Below are 13,596 nucleotides of genomic sequence, written 5' to 3'. Positions count from 1 at the left end.
AGGCAGGCAGAGAGAGAGAGAGAGAGGAGGAAGTAGGCTCCCTGCTGTGCAGAGAGCCCGATGCAGGGCTCGATCCCAGAACCTGGGGATCATGACCTGAGCCGAAGGCAGAGGCTTAACCCGCTGAGCCACCCAGGCACCCCTTAATTGCTATTTCGTAAGTAAAAGCAGGAAGAGGAGAAGGAAAGCTCTCTACCAAGTCTGATAGCTTTCATAATATTTCACACATTTTATAATAAGCTTTCCTCAGAGCCTAAACAAAGGGGAATAAAAACTGCAGGATTTTCCCAGGCTTATCTAGATGGTGGGACTTTGGCCCAATCCCCTTATCTTGCCTGAGAATGGCAATGACTTTGCTGTATCCTATTTCAAAGCAAAGCACTTAGATTATATGTCTCTTCTCTATCTATGATCTGGTTCCATTCCCCCCCAACCCAGAGAAACAGTATTTGGTTCTCATCTTCCAAACAGAAAATTGGTCTCTTAAAAGTGAACAAATCATCTACAGGTAGGGAATATTAACATGTTTTGAAATTCTGGAGAAAAGAGATGCATCACACAAAGTCAAGTAAATATGAAGAGGTTAATTCCAGCACGTCCTTTTTCTCATTAGATTTAAAATCCAGCCATGTTGAGTGCTCTTTCCTGTCTATATTGCTTTTTCCCTGCGTACTGGACTGAAGGCCCTCAGAAAGCTTGAGGAAAAGAACAACTTGACCAGAATATTCTTCAGCAACAGAATAAGGAGCTCGATCTCACCATATAAAATTATTTAGAGCAAAACTAGATAACTTCTGAATAGAGCAAATTATAATCTCTAGAATGTGTAGATGCTGCTGGTCACATTGCTAAAGGGTGTGTGTTTGTGGTTTTTTTTTTTTTCAAACCTTCAGTTTTAGTTTTGTTTCATTTTGCACAAGCGAAAGGGGAAGGGCCTCCTAACCACCCCACAGGATGATTCCGGTAAGCCTTGAGGTTCCCCGTGCTTCTGACTGACTTCAGCTGGCGGACACAGAAGGGCACGTTGTTGCCGCTGCGGCCACCTGGGTCTGTCCTTTGGCTGCAGCTTGTAACTCAGAAACCCTGCCTCCCAGCTTCGCAGCTCTTAACCGGGCGCAGGCCTCTGGCTCTCGCTGGGGGTTCCGCAAGAGGAACAAGGGTGTCTGTGAGTGGTTGTATGTTTTTCTAGTCCCTTCACACTTACGAAAAGTGTGTCTATGTGAGAGTGTGGGGCGTGTGTGGTGGGAGTGTTTCCAAGAGAGGACGTGAGAGGAGGGGGCTTGAGCAAGAGCTTCTGTGGCCCCAGCTTCGGCGTCCCTCAGAGGGCGGCCTCTCTACACAGGCTGATCTCTCTGGTGCACGGGCCTGAGATGACGTCCCTCTGGAATATCCTTTTGGCGACGACTCTGTCCTTACTCCTACCCCTTCACACACTGGCCTCTCCAGCCTCTGACGACCAGCCCAGCACTGGACACTCCAAGGGCCACACTTGTGTAGGTAAGTGAGGGTTTTGTCTATTTTTCAAGTAGACGTAACAATGGGGTCAAATACTCCCCTTGGGTAGTAAATCACCTATCTAATGACGTCACTAGCTGTGAGTTCCAGGTCGGGAACCAGCAGCCTCACCAACAGAGAAAACCTTTGAGCCTGAGACTGAGCTTTCACACGATCGCACAAAAGTGCCTTACCCAGTTGCTAGTTTGAATTAGTTGTGAAAGTCCTCCACCTTGCTGGTGACTGGCACTTTTTTTTCTCTTGGGTGGGCAACCCTTAGAAGAGCCTGAAATTCTTACCTCTGTCAGGATAGTGGGCAGCATCGCAGAGTAGAAGGAAAATGGCCTGTGACCTCAGCAGCATCTTCTGTTGCTGAAGGTGGTCCTGATCCTTCCCCTCAGACTCAAGAGTAGAGGACATAGTTCCCTCCTTTCCATGGGGAGTGTTGAGGAATTTGTGGCCCTCCTCTTTAGCCATGGGGGTTCATTTGGTTTCCTATGCAAATGTGGCCCCCAGAGCTCAGGGAGTCTGTTGTGGCTAGGATTGATGATGCTTTAACACCCCTTTTCCCAGTTCACAACTTCTGGCTAACTCTGCCTGGAGTTGTTGACCTGTCCTCATGGTAAGAGGAAAGGCAAGGGTAAGAGGAGTCGGTCATGCAATCAACATCGACTCGTCACTGACTGTGCTGAGCCAGGGCCTGCCGGCCGTCAGAGCTGGAGGGCTCACTGTCTGGATGGCTCCTTGGAGAAACAGGGTCAGACATTTGTACACAGGGGAGTTTATCGAGGTGTGTTCCTTTTTTTAAAAAAAGATTTTATTTATTTATTTATTTATTTGACAGACAGAGATCACAAGTAGGCAGAAAAGCAGGCAGAGAGAGAGGAAGAAGCGGGCTCCTTGCCGAGCAGAGAGCCCGATGTGGGGCTCCATCCCAGGACCCTGAGATCATGACCTGAGCAGAAGGCAGAGGCTTAACCCACTAAGCCCCCAGGTGTCTCATCGAGGTGTGTTTTTGGGGAAATCACCAGGAGGAAGGGAGAAGAACAGGAATAGTTAGGAGGAAAATATGGGATATACTGTAGACACACACACACACACACACACACACACACACACTCTGTCAATCCCACAGAGAACTCTGGAGCCAGAATGGCTCTTCAGAGTGGTCTGAGGTGGGTCTAGACTCTGGAACTGCCACAGTGAGCAGTCAGTGGATAGGAACCAACCCCATGGGGAGCTCCTTGGGGAGAGGCAATGCCTTCAGAGGCACTTGGTGTGAGCTCTTAACACCAACAGTCCCAGCAACAAGGAGAGGGCGGATCTCCTTAAAGGGAATCTGGGGGTGCTCTGGTTTATGGGGCCAATGCGGGACATGTCTTAGGAAGCAGTGAGGGAAGCTGGTAGTAAGTGGAGGAGCATTACGGAGGAGGCAGGAGAAGAGAAGGGATACTGGCTAGTCTTCCATTCCTTTCTGATGAAAAGCAGGACAATATGACTTCAAGTCCACTGGCACAAAGGCACCTTCATCGTGTCCATCCTCCACATGGTCATTGAGTGGCCACCACATGCCAGGCCCTGTGCTCTGAGTTAGAGACACAAAGGTGAATACCAATAATATTTTTTTAATTTTTTCAATTTATTTATTTTCAGAAAAACAATATTCATTATTTTTTCACCACACCCAGTGCTCCATGCAATCCGTGCCCTCTATAATACCCACCACCTGGTACCCTAACCTCCCACACCCCCACCACTCCAATAATTTTTAAAATGTCTCTGTCCTCAGGAATTCACTACCCAGTTTAGAAAAAAAAAAGAGAGAGAGAGAATCTGGACTGTAAAGATTACGGTGTTTAAGATGAAAGACAAACTGGGCACTTAGTGCACATGGTGATACCCACTTTCCCAGGAACCCTATAAACCACAGCATTCTTGTGAGGGCCAGCAGAAAGCCCAGAGGCACAGAGCGAAGGCAAGCCATTTCAAAGCAGATAACTGCTGAACGCAAGAACCTCATCATATTCATAAAGTCTCCAGAGGAAGGTGAAAATATAAGCTGGGTGAAAAGGAAGAGGAGTCGGGTAAAGTGTTAGAATTCTAGAAGAGTTTCCACCCAAGTGTTGAAGACGGAAGTCTCAGGGGTGTCAAAGATTCCATTGTCATTACCTCTCTGCTTAAAAGTGCTGGGCAACCTTGAGAAAAGTTGGTGAGCCAGTAGGATTTCTGGCCACCCAACTGAGTGGTAGGGAGTCATCTTAGTTAGCTGCTGGCAATATCCTAATCACCATTCCAAAATAAAATGTTCCCTTGTTCATTAAAGTATACACTGGCCTTGATTTATAAGCTCCTAATAAAATAAAATATTTAGTGTCACCTTCTCAACACATGGAAGTAGTTCTGCTTTCCCATTTTTCATGCAGTTCCATTGAATTAATTGGGTTCCATCCATTTTGATCAAGACGCACTTTTAGTGATCGTAATTGTTTCTTACTCATGAAATTTTTTTGCTGCTGGTCTGCAGCCATTCTTGCAGCTTCCTGGCATTTCTCGATGCTGCCCTCTATCTTTTTTCTGAGTTGCATCTGGGCTAATTGGAGTGGTGCGTGGGGAAAGGAAGGGCTCTTCAGCCGTAGCAATTACATTTGTAAGTTAATAACTATGAGACTGCTAACATTTATTGAGCACATATTGTGTAATTAACATTCTTCCAAGAGATTTATATGGACTACCTCATTTAATCATTAGAATGACCTTATGGTTTATAAATCATCATTATTTTCACTGGGCAGGAGAAACAATTGAGACTCAGAGAAACAAGCAACTTGGCCAAGTTTACACAGCCAGTTAAAAAATTGCCTTAGATGTCACTGCAAGTGTGATTATGTTTGTTTGTTTGTTTGTTTTCTACATGATTAGGTTGGGACACAGTATTTCTTCCCCACATTTTTTTAAATAAAGTTTTATTTTCTAGCTTTGTCGAGATATAATTCAATACAATAGTTACCCTTTTAAAGTATAATGTTTATTTAGTATATTCATTAACTGTGTCTTGATCATCAATATTTAATTCAAGCATTTTTATCAAGCTAAAGAGAAACCCAGTATTTATTAGCAGTCACTCCCTATCTCCTTGTCCCTTCAGCACTTGAAAATCATTAGTCTCCCTTATGTCTCTAATGAACACTTCCTATAAATGGAATGGAAGGATGCATGGCTTTTTGTCATTGGCTTCTTTGACTTAGCACAAGGTTTTCAAGGTTCATCCATGCTGTAACATGCACCAACTTCCTTTCTTCTTATGAATGAATAATATTGCATTGTCTGGATATGCCCCACATTGTTTATCTAGTCATTGTTGATGGACATATGGGTTGTTTCAAGTTCTTAGCTATTCTGAATAATTCTGCTGCAGATATCCATGTACAAGGGTTTTGTGTGGACATTTGTTTTCTTTTCTTTTGGGTATATGCCCAGAAGTGGAATTTCCAGGTCATAGGGTAACTCAATGTTTAACGTTTTGAGGATCTGCCAGACTGTTTTCTAGAGCTGTGGCACTGTTTTACTTCTCTACACTCATGAACAAGAGGGTACGAATTCCCCATAACCTCCCCAATCCCTTGTTATTACCCATCTCTCTTATTATAGTCATCCTAGAGGATATGGAGGGATACCTCCTTCGAGTTTTGATGTGAATTTCCCAAAATAATGATGATGTTGAACAGCTTTCCACGTGCTTATTGACCATTTGCATATCTCCTTCAACAACATGTCTATTCAAGCCATTTACCCTTCTATTTTTAAGATTTTATTTATTTATTTAGAGAGCATGAATAAGGGGAAGGGCAGAGGGAGAGGGAGAGAGAATCTCTAGCAGACTCAATGCTGAGCACAGAGCTGGAGCCCAACGTAAGGCTCGAATCCAAGACCTTGAGATTATACCCCAAGCTGAAACTCAAAGTCAGATGCTTAACTGAATGAGCCACACAGGCGACCCTCATCTGCCCATTTTTAAATTGGGTTACTGTCCTTTTATTGTTGAATTGTAAAAGTTATTTATATCATCCAGATATATATATATCCCTTATCAAATATATGATTTGTAAATATTTCCCCCCATTTTGTAGGGGTTTCTTTACTTTCTGGATGATATCCTTGGAAGTGCAGAAGTTTTACATTTTGATGAAGTCCAGTTTATCTATTTTTTTTTCTTTTGCCTGTTGTGCTTTTTGTGTCCTATCTAATCCTATATTTTTAAAAAAATTATTGTTTTAACTATTGTTTTCCTATTGTCATGTGCCCATCCCCTTATCTTGTTTCCTAGACATTGGGTTTTGGCAACCCCAGTCATCACTCCTGTGGTTGTAAGTAGCAGGAATTAACTTGAGTTAAGCTAGGGTAAGCAGAAAAGAAAAAGGAAGGAGTTTTCTTATGAGAATCTCAAGCATGAATTTTGGAACCAAAAGTCACAAAAACAGAGTTCACTCCATTTTTCTAAAAACAATGATCCAGGATCCCAAAAATGGTGGCTGCCAGGGTCCCAGCAAGTTTTCCCTGGCCTTTTGGTACTGCTTCCATCTCTGACCCCACAGACCAGCTGGTTTTATTGCTCTAGGCCCTTTGGCTGATTATGGGCTCCCACAGTCCAGTGTTTGCCTACCATTTCTCAGCACACACAGAGATGGACTTTCCTTGCTGTTAAACCAAGAATCTGGGCCAAGTTTTAGGCCACTAAGTAAGGGGCAGGTGGAATGAGGAGAGCCTACTGCACAGATGCATTTGTGGGGTGAGAAGACTGCTCTCACGGAAGTGGGGATGCTGTCACTGGAGAGGTAACTCTAAAAGAAACCACCACAGATGTGACTGAGAGATTAAGCCAATATCCCTATGTAAACAAAAACCTTCAGCATCAGTCCCAGAAGTAGCCTTTGCAGTAGAGACCACAGGCAGAAGTGGAGGACATGGACTTAAACATATTGCAGAATCAAGCTGTGCAAAGCCCCAGTGGCCCCCTCCCAATTTACCATGATTTGTTGGCATGGATCTGTACCTCTCATTTGATCACTAAGCAAACGCTGTTTCTAACGCGCTTGAATAAGCAGTGCTCCTTCCTGCCACTTTCCAAATGTTATGGAATCAATAATAAGCCATGTTCATTTCTGCAAAACATCATTTCTCTACCTGGGTGATTTAGGGGCAAAGTAATCTTTATGTTTCTAAATCACTGACATTTTAAATTAATTCATTGAGTTTTGAGGGTTTTAAAAAATTTTTTATTTTATAAAGCACCACATGGTGCTCAGGAAACCTTCTAAAAGATTAAGAAACAAAACAAAACCAAAAAAGACATTACCTTTCTTCCCCCTCATCCATGTTTGGTTAAATATACAGAACATCTTCAGAGTCCATTAACCCCCGTCTCCCCACCCCCACCCCCAGCATCCCACACAGAGTGGTAAGAGATGACTTTTTAGTTTGGATGATGAAAAAGTGGTGAGCGGTAAAATGACAGGGTCACCAACAAAAATAGGGAAGATTTAGACAGAGCTGGCAGAAAAGTTTAAAAATTTACGATCACAATCTTATATCCAGAAATTTCATTTTCTCTTTTTCTCTGTAACTGAACACTTGCTGCTAAGCCACCACTGCTGCTGCTAACAGAAAACTCTTCATGTTACCCCTTCTGTGTTTACATTTAGTCGCCCTCCCCCTCCTCCACCAGGGTTCTCTTCTTTCCTCTCTGAGGGCTGGTCTCAGTTCTGAGGGCCGGGTTATGTACCCCTCTGCCATTTAAGTTCTCGGATGTCTCTGTCCCCAGTCCTGGCCGCTCCCACGTGGGGTCTCCCGGCTGGTGTAGCTCCGGGGCTTGTCTCAGCAACACAGTCAAGTCACTCTCCGGGGTCTGCAGCTCACGTTCACCTTCCTAGGTCCTGCAGACCGAGCTGCTCTAACAGGTCACCCCCTGGGTCCCCGCTGAAGCCCCCTGTACTTTGTCCCCCACTTTTCACACCTTCTCCTCTCTTTAATTCCCCTACTTTTATTTTCAAATTCTAGAATTTAACTCCAACCTTAGCACAAATCGTAGGTTTCTGATCATCTCAACTTTCACTCCGTCTACGTTTTTTTCCTGGATTGTTCTGGGCTCACAACTCTGAAGAGGAAGACCACAAAGACAGTCTAGAGACAGAGCAAGCCACAACTTTGGGGAAAGGTCACAAAGTGAGCAAAACTGAAAGAACTCAAGTTAACAGTATGCTTTTCTTCAGGAAGACTATGAATAAATTTTGGGGAGGAGGGTGAAACTAGATCGTAGATCAAATGTACTACAGGAAAGAGGAAAGAAAAGAATGTTACAAAGCATTAAGTGTAGTAAAATCCCTGTAAAGTTATGGTATGTCCACCTATTTGCACAGCTGTTTGTTAGTTTCCACGTATGTGGATGACCTGCCCTTGTCAATCAAAACATAAGACGATCAAAGAGATAAGACAAGACCCCACTACATTCTGTCTCCTAGAGATGCACTTTAGATTCAAAGACAAATAGGTTGAAAGTAAGATAGTTGGAGTAAATAAAGCATTATCAGACAAAATATACTTTAAGATATGAAACAATCTTGGGGTGCCTGGGTGGCTCGGTCAATGTGGTGTCCAACTCTTGATTTCAGCTCAGGTCATGATCTCAGGGTCATGGGATCAAGCCCTACATCGCCCTCACCCTCTGTCCCTCCCCTGCTCACGGTCTCAATCTCTCTAAAAAAAAAAAAAAAAGAAAGAAAGAAAGAAAGAAAGAAAAAGAAAAAGAAAAGAAAAGAAAAAGGAAATAATCCTAAGACAGAGAGGTATCTTCCATAATGATAAACAGATCAATATATCAAAAAAGAAGTAACAATTGTAAATGTGCATACACTTAATAACAGAGCCCCAAAAAACAAAAATTTAAAAATTTAATTAAAAAATTCTAAAGAAAAGCAGATAGTTCAACAATACAGTTGAAAATGTCAATGCTCCTCCCTCTATAACTGATAGAACAAGGGAACAAAAAGTCAGTAAGGATATAGAAGACCTGAACAACACTTAACAACTAACTTGACCCAACTAACATCTATAGAACATTCCATTCAACTACAGAAAAGTACACACTATTTTTTAACTATACATGGCACATTGTCCTCTATGGACCATATACTAGACAATAAGACAAGTATCAATCCATTTTTAAAATCTGAAATCATACAAACATTTATCCAGTTAAATTAAGAATCAACAACAAGAAGAAATCTGGAAAAAAAAACCAATGTGCACAATTTAAAAAAATAGATAAAAGAGGAAATCAGAGAAATTTGAAAATAGTTTGGCTTAAAAGAAAATACAATATACCAAATTTTATGGAATGTAGCTATACCAGTGCTTAGAGGAAAATTTAAAACTTTAAACACTTATGCTACGAGAAAAGTCCAAAATTGACAAAAATCTTTGACAAAACATTGACGAACTGAATCCGGCAACATATAAAAAGAATTATACCCATGACCAACTGGGATTTATCCTAGATATGTACGATGGTATTAACATCTGAAAATCAGTTAATGGAATATACTGAATTAGTAGAGGTTGTAACTACATTATCAACCCCAAAAGAAAGAGAAACATGATTTGACAAAATCTATCACCTATCCATGTCAGAAACACTCAACAAATTATAAAAAGGAACTTTCTTAACCTGATAAAGGGCATCTTTGAGTACCTTACTGCCAGCTTCATACTTAATGATAAAAGACTGAATGCTTTTGTCCTAAAATCAGGAACATAGGAAGGATGTCCACTCTCACCACATTCAATTTTATTAAAAATTCTAATCAGTTTAATAAATAAAAATAATAGAAGTCTGAAAATTGGAAAGGAATGGGTAAGACTGTCTTTATTTTCAAACAGCATGATCCTGAATAGAAAATCCTGAGGTATCTAAATAAAATGACTATATTGAATAGGAAAGTTTAATAAGATTGCAGGATTTAAGAGTAATGTAAAAACCAATTATATTTGTTTATATTAACAACAAAGTTTTAAGAATTGAAACTGAAGAAAAAATTCCATGCACGATATACCAAAAAATATGTAGGAATAAATTTAACAAAAGCAATGCGACACTGAAAACTAAAAACCATTGCTGAGAGAAATGAAAGTGTGCTTTACAGAAATGGAGAGCAGCATCATGGTAATGGATTGGAAGACAGTGGTGTTAAGATAGCAGTACTCCCCAAATTGACCTATACACTAAACACACTTCTAATCAAAATCCTAATGTCTTTTTTTTTGGTAAAGATTGGCAAACTGATCCTAAAATTTAATGAAAACACAAAGAAACCAGAATAGCCCCAAATTTAGAAAACCACTGTTGGAGAAGTGATATATCTGATTTCCTGAGAAGTGATATATCTGATTTCAAAATCACACACAATTATAACTCAAAATAGATCTTAGGTCTCAAGATAAGAGCTAAGACTATGAAACTTCTAGAAAACGTAGAAGAAAATCTTTGTGACTTTGGATTTAAAGATTCTTAAATATGACATCAAAAGGGCTATATTAAAATTCTATATATAATAAATACATAAGTTATATATAAACATATATAAGTTATATATAAATATATATGTTATACATAATAAAAATAATAAATTTACAAATTTATTAAATTTAAACATTTTTGCTTTCCTGGAAATGTCATTAGAAAGTGAAAGGAATACTGTGGGAAAGTATGTACAAATCATATAGACTACAATATAGCAATGATTATTTTAATAAATGTTATTGACAATGTTCACTTTCAGTATCCCATATTTTATATATTCAGTGTGACACTTAGAAGCCTATAGATTTCAAAGTTCAGCTGGTCTGGATTAGAATGATTTAGCCAGTTAACAGTGCAATTCCTGCTTGTATAAAAGGCCTTAGATATGTCCTTTAACTTCTCTGAGCCTCGAATGTAACAATCTGTAAAAAGTAATGATCCCATGAGGAAGAGGATTAACTGAGACACAGTGCACAAAAACACCCAGCAGAGAGCTGAAGGTATTCTAGAAAATGTCATTTCATGTTTTCCTAGAGCTTTGTAAGGTAAAGGGCAACTATTAAAAAGCTTATTCAATGAGAAATTATTTGATAAAATATAATTGTTTTTTCTAATTGTAGAGAAGTATGTGACTTTCAGGGATATTTTAGAAAATACTGAAGAAGAAAAAAAAAGAAAATACTGAAGAAGTTTTTTAAATAATAAAATCAGCTGTGGGGTGCATGGATGGCTCAGTTGGTTCAACATCTGACTTCAGCTCAGGTCATGATCTTAGTGTCCTGGGATCCAACCCTGTGTCGAGCCCTGTGTCCGGCTCTGTGCTCAGCAGGGAGTCTATGTGTCCCTCTGTCCCTTCCCCTTCTCATGCTCTCTCTCTCGCAAATAAATAAATAAAATCACTTAAAAAAAAAAAAAGAAGAAAATCAACTGTAAGCCCAAAATCTAGATGAACACTATTGATATTTTGTTATATTTCCTTTCAAAATTGTCTAGGTATATATTTATGGTGTTTGGATCTTATCTCATTGTTTGATTTCTAAATGGGGATGGCTAAGAAAACAATCTAAAATCAAATACTGGTTTTTTTTTTTCCAACAAACATTTGTAAAAATTTTTGTAGTTGTAAGTCTTTTTTAGCAGGTGGAAATTTTTCAAGTTAAAAAGTAGGTTTGTACATAAAAACTGTTGGGCATGGTCAAAGATGAGCTATTATTTCTATCTATCCAAACATCTTCTATCTTCCCATCTATCCCTCCGTCCATTATCAGTCTGTCCTTCTTTCCACTCATTCATCCCTCTACTCACCTACCCACCCACTCACCCTTTCATCCCTCTATCTTTCTATTCATCTATATTCTAAGTATCTATTTTAGAATTCAAACACAGAAGAGAAAGGAAAAATGAAACCATATGTTTTCTGAAAGATAATCTGATTAGTTCATGGCATTAATGATAAGGTCAGACTTTGCCATTTTGGATTACACAGAGGACATGTCTCATAACATGATGAACTAAATCTGCAGCTCCAACTTCAGCAAAGGTATATATGAAGTATGCATTAAGAGAAAAGATTATGCTTAAAATATTATGTTGGCAAAAGTACATTGAAACGAACAATATTTCAACTTCCCAATTCTTTCTGAGTATATTAAGTTCTAACAAGGTCTCTCTGGGTGAATTGTAATGGGTATAATTAAAAGGAGAGTCTTACTAAAACTTTTTTCTTATTTTAATATAACTTCCCAGAAATTGAGAAAACTCCATTGATTAGATGACAACTATTTTTGCAAGTCAGGTGGTTTCTAGTTCTTTGCTTTCAAGACAATTGAAGGGGTAGTTAATGGAGTTGTCAGGTGATGGATCATTTGGAATAATTTCCAACGATAGATCACGTAAAGATTTTTGATATTTAACTCAGAAGAAGTAACAGAATTGAGGGACATCACTCTATCAAAAGTCCTTCCATTTCTGTTTACTTAAGTAAACATGTTTTCTCAGCACCTACCTCTTTAATAATGAAAAATAGGAACAGACATGATATGGAGTCTTGCCATTCTTCAACAGATGTAAGTACTAATCGAAAAGACCAATCATCTCATTAAGGAGTACAATTCCAGTAAAATTTTACTTTTGTTATTTAGGAATTGTTTATCAAATTGGCAATACATATTGCTTAGAAAAGCTAATTTTACTAATAATGAAAACTCTATCCAGAAGAATTTTTTTTAATACTTAGATTTATATTCACAGGAAACTAAAATTTTCATGTAAGTTTTATTCATATTTTTAGTGTTAAGAGGTATAACAGTGTGATTGATAAAATACTTTCAACCCCCAAAATATATTACATTGGGATAAAATTCTATAGTGGAAGAAAAATTCAAGGAAGTCAACTTTTTATTGAAATATGAATTCAAGGAGAGGGATTATCAACATAAATTTCTCACTGTGAAAGAAGAGTTTGAGCTTATATTTTTTCCCAGTGGTTGTGAGTAGGTATAAATCACTATAGTATTTAGATTCCTTTGGATACATAGAGATTAATGTATGATTTCTACTATAATATTTATAGTCTGCCTGGAATTATACTCTTTGCAACTAGGTAAATTAATATCCATTAATAATATTTTAACATCCATTAAAATGTGAAAGGGGTACATAATTTTTCAAATTTCCTTTGGGGGGTACAAAGCAAAATATTTGACACCACTGGTGTATAATCTAGATTCTAGAGCATTAAGAGCCCATGCACTGCCGTGTGCCCTTCAAGGCACCTCAAGATGGGATCTCTTCCTATCTCCCTCACTCCGTCTTTCCCACGGAGCCTGGGGATGCCCAACTGTTCTCTTTCTTACATCCAAGGCTTTATAAAGGCTACACCTCTCTCCTTGAAGCCCTTTCCTGCCTTTTTCTGTTGAATGAGGTTCCCCCATTTTCCAATATTCAACATCTCCAGGAAACTGTCCCCGGTTCCTCAAGGCAGAGTGCGTTTCTTTCTCCTCTGTGCTTCCAAAGCATTAACGGGTCCCTGAACCGTAGTGCTTACAGGCTGCCAGGACTAGACTGTCTTTCTAGTCCTCGGGCTGCCCTCCTGGTCCGTGATTTCTCTTATTCACGTTTGTATCCTAAGCCTCTGAGCACATAGCAGGTGCTCATAAGTATGCATTGAGTTAATAACAGGATGGGATGACTCCTGCGTCTGTACTCTTCTTTCTTGATTATTAGCTTTGTATGTATTTGTAAAGTAGCCAAGCCCACCATCCTGCATCTCTCAGCACTGTTTGCTTATTTCTTCTCTTCGTCATTGCTTGCGCTCTGCTCAGCTTTGAGTGTGCTCAGCCTCTCACCAGAAAATGGCCCTCTTCTTGTTGCCAATGTTCTTGTGAATGTTAGAAGTTTGGAACTCACTGAGCACTTTCTCATAAAAGATGGTGTTGTAGGTGATGGTCAGTTTAGACCACAGAGCCTGATCTGCCCAGATGGAGTGAAAATACTAGCTATTGGCAATAAAAGCAAAATTCGGCCGTAGA

General features: G+C 39.5%; 1 protein-coding gene across 3 annotated transcripts in view; it reads left to right on the top strand.

Moving 5' to 3' along the window:
• Positions 1–908: 908 nt before the first annotated feature.
• The window catches only part of AOAH (acyloxyacyl hydrolase), a 161,616-nt gene continuing 148,928 nt past the window's right edge, over positions 909–13,596 (top strand). The window contains exons 1-2 of one of the 3 annotated variants that reach the window (XM_044246374.1): positions 909–963; positions 1,343–1,497. In XM_044246374.1, the coding sequence (XP_044102309.1) occupies positions 1,371–1,497 (127 nt within the window). In that variant the 5' untranslated portion in view covers positions 909–963; positions 1,343–1,370. The other 2 variants (XM_044246375.1, XM_044246373.1) reach the window with 2 other exon arrangements.

This window comes from Neovison vison, chromosome 4, assembly GCF_020171115.1.
Source record: "Neovison vison isolate M4711 chromosome 4, ASM_NN_V1, whole genome shotgun sequence".
NCBI lineage: Eukaryota > Metazoa > Chordata > Mammalia > Carnivora > Mustelidae > Neogale > Neogale vison.
The sequence above is the reverse complement of the archived record's forward strand: the minus strand, read 5'-3'. Positions and strand labels throughout refer to the sequence as shown.